At 22.4% G+C, this 8,882-nt stretch overlaps 1 protein-coding gene across 1 annotated transcript; it reads left to right on the top strand.

The window, feature by feature from the left end:
- The first annotated feature begins 1,055 nt into the window (after positions 1 to 1,055).
- LOC135922341 (uncharacterized) lies at positions 1,056 to 3,920 on the top strand. The gene is made up of 10 exons (XM_065456725.1): positions 1,056 to 1,072; positions 1,126 to 1,182; positions 1,835 to 1,891; positions 1,935 to 1,990; positions 2,081 to 2,155; positions 2,198 to 2,254; positions 2,298 to 2,378; positions 2,422 to 3,231; positions 3,273 to 3,537; positions 3,623 to 3,920. Exons 1-10 carry the CDS (start codon positions 1,056 to 1,058, stop codon positions 3,918 to 3,920), a joined length of 1,773 nt encoding a protein of 590 aa, XP_065312797.1.
- Positions 3,921 to 8,882: the final 4,962 nt, after the last annotated feature.

The raw sequence follows: 8,882 nt of genomic DNA, 5'->3' as shown, positions 1-8,882 counted from the left end.
GATATTTGAGATACATCTATTTAATTTATAGTTAATTAATATGATTTATAATTTTTAACTTGGATTTGAGAGGGTCAAGGATTCTCCATGAGATTGAGAAGATATTTGAGATACATCTATTTAATTTATAGTTAATTAATATGATTTATAATTTTTAACTTGGATTTGAGAGGGTCAAGGATTCTCCATGAGATTGAGAAGATATTTGAGATACATCTATTTAATTTATAGTTAATTAATATGATTTATAATTTTTAACTTGGATTTGAGAGGGTCAAGGATTCTCCATGAGATTGAGAAGATATTTGAGATACATCTATTTAATTTATAGTTAATTAATATGATTTATAATTTTTAACTTGGATTTGAGAGGGTCAAGGATTCTCCATGAGATTGAGAAGATATTTGAGATACATCTATTTAATTTATAATTAATTAATATGATTTATAATTTTTAACTTGGATTTGAGAGGGTCAAGGATTCTCCATGAGATTGAGAAGATATTTGAGATACATCTATTTAATTTATAGTTAATTAATATGATTTATAATTTTTAACTTGGATTTGAGAGGGTCAAGGATTCTCCATGAGATTGAGAAGATATACATCTATTTAATTTATAGTTAATTAATATGATTTATAATTTTTAACTTGGATTTGAGAGGGTCAAGGATTCTCCATGAGATTGAGAAGATATTTGAGATACATCTATTTAATTTATAGTTAATTAATATGATTTATAATTTTTAACTTGGATTTGAGAGGATCAAGGATTATCCATGAGATTGAGAAGATATTTGAGATACATCTATTTAATTAATTTACTTAAGCTTAGGAAATTAGATATTAAAGTATGTATAATTTATAGATATGAAAATTTTATTTACATTTAAATTTTTTTTTAGAAAACAATAAAAAATAAAGACTACATAGAATATTTGGGATATCAGTATTTACAGCACAAATCTGGTAAAAGTGCAATATATTACTATTGTCGCAAAAGATGTGGTGGGAGAGCAAAACTCACCATTAATTGTGACTTTAGTATAACTAAATGTCATTTAGACACTTGTAAACCAATTCAAAGTAAAACTTAATTGTAATTATATATTATTATATTTTAGATGTTTCACCTTTATCATCAAACATTATCTTAGAACAACTGAGATCAAATTTTCAAGGTAAAAATATTTTATTACATAATTATAAAACAATAAACTCAAAATCATATAGATGTATCTCAAATATCTTCTCAATCTCATGGAGAATCCTTGACCCTCTCAAATCCAAGTTAAAAATTATAAATCATATTAATTAATTATAAATTAAATAGATGTATCTCAAATATTTTCTCAATCTCATGGAGAATCCTTGACCCTCTCAAATCCAAGTTAAAAATTATAAATCATATTAATTAATTATAAATTAAATAGATGTATCTCAAATATTTTCTCAATCTCATGGAGAATCCTTGACCCTCTCAAATCCAAGTTAAAAATTATAAATCATATTAATTAACTATAAATTAAATAGATGTATCTCAAATATTTTCTGAATCTCATGGAGAATCCTTGACCCTCTCAAATCCAAGTTAAAAATTATAAATCATTTTAATTAATTATAAATTAAATAGATGTATCTCAAATATCTTCTCAATCTCATGGAGAATCCTTGACCCTCTCAAATCCAAGTTAAAAATTATAAATCATATTAATTAATTATAAATTAAATAGATGTATCTCAAATATTTTCTGAATCTCATGGAGAATCCTTGACCCTCTCAAATCCAAGTTAAAAATTATAAATCATATTAATTAACTATAAATTAAATAGATGTATCTCAAATATCTTCTCAATCTCATGGAGAATCCTTGACCCTCTCAAATCCAAGTTAAAAATTATAAATCATATTAATTAATTATAAATTAAATAGATGTATCTCAAATATCTTCTCAATCTCATGGAGAATCCTTGACCCTCCAAATCCAAGTTAAAAATTATAAATAATCTTAAATAAATATTATAATTTTAGTTACAACATATTATATAACCATTATCTAAACACAGATTTTAAAATAGGTTATATTCAAAGTCATTCAGCTTACACATCCCCTCTTTGCTCATATATCTCCTCATATATTCCTGATTTTCAAAGTAACATTTTTATAACAAATCAATTTAATCTATAAAATATAGATGCTCCCAACATATCAAATGATTTCTATACATCTCCTCTTAATTCAGAAATAGAAAGTAATAATTCTTAATGAAAATATATATATCACTATATATATAGGCAATTATTTTTTAGAAAATATGGATAATTATGGATTTGCAGAATCTCTAATAGATTTTAATGAAAATATACATATTTTTGGTAAATTTCTATATAAACATCTAAAAATTTTCTTATATTTTAGAGGAACCAACATTTATCGATAGCCAAAAGGGCAAATCATTGCTCTTTTTTCAAAATTTTCTTTACCGTTATAACGGTACATACAGGAATACAATTTACTACCGTTGTCTAAAAGCTGATTGTAAAGTGACGTGTAAATATATTCAGGGATACACAATATCCAAAATGCATGAACATCAAAATCATGCTATACTTTTTCACAAATTAAAAACTTTGCAAACAGTAAAAGCAACGGTACAACAAAATCCTTTAGATACAAGGATGAATATATATCTAAAGGCATTAAACCAACAATGCTCTGAAGATCCAGATATAATCAATTATCCAGGAGCCTTACCACCTTTTATTTCCGTTAAAAATACGATTAACCGTATTTTAAAACAAACCAGGCCAAATATTCCCATTAGCAATGACACAATTGTATTGACCACTGAATTGATAACAACATTCAGTGGTGATAGCTTCTTAATAAAAAATAATAATAACAAACTTATTGTATTTGGGTCTGTCATGTTAGTCAGTTTATCTTCCTATACAAAATTTATTTATATGGATGGGACTTTTTACACATGTCCACGTTTTTTTAGCCAATTATATACTATACATATCATGTATAATCAAACAATGATCCCTATCATATATGCACTTCTTCCAGATAAAAGGAAGGAGTCCTATATTGAGCTATTTCAAATAATCGTGGAATATGGGACATTGAATGGTATCCAGTTTTCACCAGAAATGGCACAAACCGACTATGAAGCAGGAGCGATATCTGCTCTACAATTTGTATTTCCCAATATTTTAGTAAAGGGTAAAGTTTAAATTATATATAGTTGTATAATTTATTTTTAGGCTGCTTCTTCCACTTTACGCAGGCCATTTGGCGTAAAGTTCAGCATTTAGGTTTAGTCAAGCAGTATAAAGAAGAGACTGCTGTATACACTATTGTTCGAAGGATGAGTGTATTACCTTTATGCAAGAGAGAGGACATTCAAGTGGTCCGTGATTCTTGTGTAGATCTAGCAGCCAATGACCCGTTAATATTAAGTTTCTTAATATATATGGATACTACCTGGATAAATCCTGATGCAATCTTTCCTCATCAAATTTGGACCAGGTAATTATTTCATTTTTATTAATTCCTCACAATTTATATAAAAGTTTATAATATTTTTAACATTTAATACATTGTTTGGTGTTAGGTATAAGATTCAAGGTCCTCGCAGTAATAATCATCTTGAAGGATATCACCATTCCCTCAAGCGAATGGCAAAAAATGCTCATCCGGACATATATTCATTAATTCGCGTTTTAAAAGATAACCAACGCCTGACAGAACTTAAAGTTATACAAATCAATAACGGGGAAATAGTTACGGAGAAAAATAAAAAATATGTGATAATTAATAAAAAAATTGTAAACTTAACAGCATTATATGATATTACTTCTAATTTATTTTTTTTTATTGATAAAGTGTCTGATTTAATAAAATCATATTAAATATATATTATTAAATTTAAAATAGTTGTAGATATATTGTTAATAAAAAATTTAATATAAAATTGATAAAAAAGACCAATATACTTGGTGTTTGAAATGATACTTTATTTTTTTTTTTGTTTACATGACAAGATTTTCACTGGATGTAGATATCTATCATAAATCTATATACAGCGTCTACATGAGCGGGAGAGGTAGGAACAGTTTGCATCCTATTTTTTGAAGGGGTGGGTGGTAGGCTGCCTTAATGGGGGTAGGATAAAAATATTTTGGGGTTATCTATTAAATCTTGAGATGAAATAAGACAAAATTTATTGCTGTAAAAATTAATACTTTTATTATGGAATTATTATAATACAATTCATCGACCAAATCTATATATTGCAAACAATCATACACATTGTTTTCCAAATAAACTATCCTTTTAAATGTAATTTAAGGTTTAGATATTTCAGCAAGCTCATAATGCCATAATAATTAATTCATTGTAAATAATGGGAGTTTTAATTGAATTTATTATCTAAAAAATAAATTCTTTATATTCACAAAATATCGATAGATGGTAGTAGAGATAGATTAATTTAAGTTATCCTTTATAAATTCTTTGAAAAGAGTATCAATAAATTAAATAGGTAAAAATAATAATAAAAAGAACGCATACTTAATATTATTATATATATATATTAAAATTTATTATAATATCCCCCTTAAAATATATATTTGTTATTAAGTATTGAATATAACTATTGATAAAATCTTTTATTGCCATTTAAAATATTTTTGTAAAACGCCTTGTTAATAATATAATTTGTAATTATATACTAAAATTTATTATAATTTCTCCCTTAAGATATATATTTGTATTAAGTATTTTAACTATTGATAAAATTTTTTAATGCTTTTTAAAATAATTAAAAATTTATAAAACGCATACTTAATAATATTATATATATATATTAAAATTTATTATAATATCCCCCTTAAAATATATATTTGTTATTAAGTATTGAATATAACTATTGATAAAATCTTTTATTGCCATTTAAAATATTTTTGTAAAACGCCTTGTTAATAATATAATTTGTAATTATATACTAAAATTTATTATAATTTCTCCCTTAAGATATATATTCGTATTAAGTATTTTAACTATTGATAAAATTTTTTAATGCTTTTTAAAATAATTAAAAATTTATAAAACGCATACTTAATAATATTATATATATATATTAAAATTTATTATAATATCCCCCTTAAAATATATATTTGTTATTAAGTATTGAATATAACTATTGATAAAATCTTTTATTGCCATTTAAAATATTTTTGTAAAACGCCTTGTTAATAATATAATTTGTAATTATATACTAAAATTTATTATAATTTCTCCCTTAAGATATATATTTGTATTAAGTATTTTAACTATTGATAAAATTTTTTAATGCTTTTTAAAATAATTAAAAATTTATAAAACGCATACTTAATAATATTATATATATATATTAAAATTTATTATAATATCCCCCTTAAAATATATATTTGTTATTAAGTATTGAATATAACTATTGATAAAATCTTTTATTGCCATTTAAAATATTTTTGTAAAACGCCTTGTTAATAATATAATTTGTAATTATATACTAAAATTTATTATAATTTCTCCCTTAAGATATATATTCGTATTAAGTATTTTAACTATTGATAAAATTTTTTAATGCTTTTTAAAATAATTAAAAATTTATAAAACGCATACTTAATAATATTATATATATATATTAAAATTTATTATAATATCCCCCTTAAAATATATATTTGTTATTAAGTATTGAATATAACTATTGATAAAATCTTTTATTGCCATTTAAAATATTTTTGTAAAACGCCTTGTTAATAATATAATTTGTAATTATATGCTAAAATTTATTATAATTTCTCCCTTAAGATATATATTTGTATTAAGTATTTTAACTATTGATAAAATTTTTTAATGCTTTTTAAAATAATTAAAAATTTATAAAACGCATACTTAATAATATTATATATATATATTAAAATTTATTATAATATCCCCCTTAAAATATATATTTGTTATTAAGTATTGAATATAACTATTGATAAAATCTTTTATTGCCATTTAAAATATTTTTGTAAAACGCCTTGTTAATAATATAATTTGTAATTATATACTAAAATTTATTATAATTTCTCCCTTAAGATATATATTCGTATTAAGTATTTTAACTATTGATAAAATTTTTTAATGCTTTTTAAAATAATTAAAAATTTATAAAACGCATACTTAATAATATTATATATATATATTAAAATTTATTATAATATCCCCCTTAAAATATATATTTGTTATTAAGTATTGAATATAACTATTGATAAAATCTTTTATTGCCATTTAAAATATTTTTGTAAAACGCCTTGTTAATAATATAATTTGTAATTATATACTAAAATTTATTATAATTTCTCCCTTAAGATATATATTCGTATTAAGTATTTTAACTATTGATAAAATTTTTTAATGCTTTTTAAAATAATTAAAAATTTATAAAACGCATACTTAATAATATTATATATATATATTAAAATTTATTATAATATCCCCCTTAAAATATATATTTGTTATTAAGTATTGAATATAACTATTGATAAAATCTTTTATTGCCATTTAAAATATTTTTGTAAAACGCCTTGTTAATAATATAATTTGTAATTATATACTAAAATTTATTATAATTTCTCCCTTAAGATATATATTCGTATTAAGTATTTTAACTATTGATAAAATTTTTTAATGCTTTTTAAAATAATTAAAAATTTATAAAACGCATACTTAATAATATTATATATATATATTAAAATTTATTATAATATCCCCCTTAAAATATATATTTGTTATTAAGTATTGAATATAACTATTGATAAAATCTTTTATTGCCATTTAAAATATTTTTGTAAAACGCCTTGTTAATAATATAATTTGTAATTATATACTAAAATTTATTATAATTTCTCCCTTAAGATATATATTTGTATTAAGTATTTTAACTATTGATAAAATTTTTTAATGCTTTTTAAAATAATTAAAAATTTATAAAACGCATACTTAATATTATTATATATATATATTAAAATTTATTATAATATCCCCCTTAAAATATATATTTGTTATTAAGTATTGAATATAACTATTGATAAAATCTTTTATTGCCATTTAAAATATTTTTGTAAAACGCCTTGTTAATAATATAATTTGTAATTATATACTAAAATTTATTATAATTTCTCCCTTAAGATATATATTTGTATTAAGTATTTTAACTATTGATAAAATTTTTTAATGCTATTTAAAACAATTATTAAATTTGTAAAACACATGTTTAATAATATTATTATCAATTATATATATTAAAATATATTATATTCTCACCCTTAGATTTATATTTGTATTAAGTATTTTATATAACTATTTGTTGTCTTTAATTTTTATTTTTTTAGTGGTATTTTAATTTTTAGCGATTATTACTTTAGCGATTTAGAACGGGAACCAATATAATTTATTTTATAATATAAATTTTTAACAAAAGAAGATAATTGTATTATATAATATTGTAAAAAAAAATAATGAAAAATGTTGGATTAAAAACTTTCATGACTCAAGGTAAATATAATAAATGCAATAAATATTTGACAGTTTGCAAAGTAAAAAACCAGCATGATTGACGAAACCCTATACTCAAGAAAGATATTAAAAATTCACAAATTATCATGAAGAAAGAGAAGCATATCTACCTTTTCAGGTTGAAGATTACTTCTTCTTTCTTCAAGAATTCTCCCAGTAGTGGAAAAATTCCGCTCACAGCTTGCACTGAAGCAGGAATTGCCAATTTTGCTAAAATTGGAAATTCGCTTTATGAGCCGCCCACCACTCTAACAAATTATCCACCTTAAATGTTTCATCTATTTTTTTATTTATGTAATTATAATATTCATCATCGGGTATTGACATATTACCAGAATTACCATCGCCCCATTTGTCATAAAACGATTCAATTTGTTTAACAACAGTCGTAATTTGACTGGTCGATGGTATTTCATTTACTTCCTGAGCCTCTTGTAATTTAATATATATATAGTTTTCCGTCATCTTGCGATCTGTCCCTGACAACATACGTAATTGCTTGAATTTGGGAGAGAGAAGAAGAGAAATAAAATGATACTTGTGTAAAACAAATTTTTCAATTAAAAAATGCTTTATATTAAGTAAAATCAATTTTATTTCTCCTTTTTCGCTTTGAAAGGTATTACAAACTTCAAGAAGTTCATAATACCAAATTACCACTTTAAAAAGAGTACAAGAGTCCGACTGTAACTCAACAATAGCTCTGTTAAAATTCTCAAGAATTTTGACTAGATCTTGAAGGATCGGAAAGTCTATAATATAATACTTTTCCGATCCCCCATGTTCTTGAAGAACTTTTATAATTTCTTCATTTTGAGAATAAACAGAATTGAGCATATTGTATTTAGAGTTCCAGCGGACTTCTATATCTTGATAAAGGGCTTTCAAATACTGGCATTTATTACTTTGTTTTAAATGCCCCACTAATATTTTAGTATTATCTATTGTTGATTTTATTAATGGGGCATTACTTTCCAAATATTTGAAGTTAAATGAATTTCTTAAAATTGTATTTAATATATGAAAAGAACAATTTAATCGTTCATTTAACTCCAATGCTTTTATAATATTTTTACCTTGGTCTGTAACAAATATTATATTAATAAAATCGTTAGTGTTAAAATTAAAATTATGAAATTTTTTTAATAGTTCATCCTTAACTACTTTGCTAGTCTTTGACACTTCTTTAAATTTAGCGGTAAATAGGTTTCTCTTCACTAACTTCCAGTCATCTGATATATAGTACATGTTAACTGTTATAAACGAGT

Source organism: Gordionus sp. m RMFG-2023, chromosome 1 (genome assembly GCF_954871325.1).
Source record: "Gordionus sp. m RMFG-2023 chromosome 1, tfGorSpeb1-WG-v2, whole genome shotgun sequence".
Lineage (NCBI taxonomy): Eukaryota > Metazoa > Nematomorpha > Gordioida > Chordodea > Parachordodidae > Gordionus > Gordionus sp. m RMFG-2023.
Note: the sequence above shows the minus strand (reverse complement) of the source record. Positions and strands in the feature narration are given on the sequence as shown.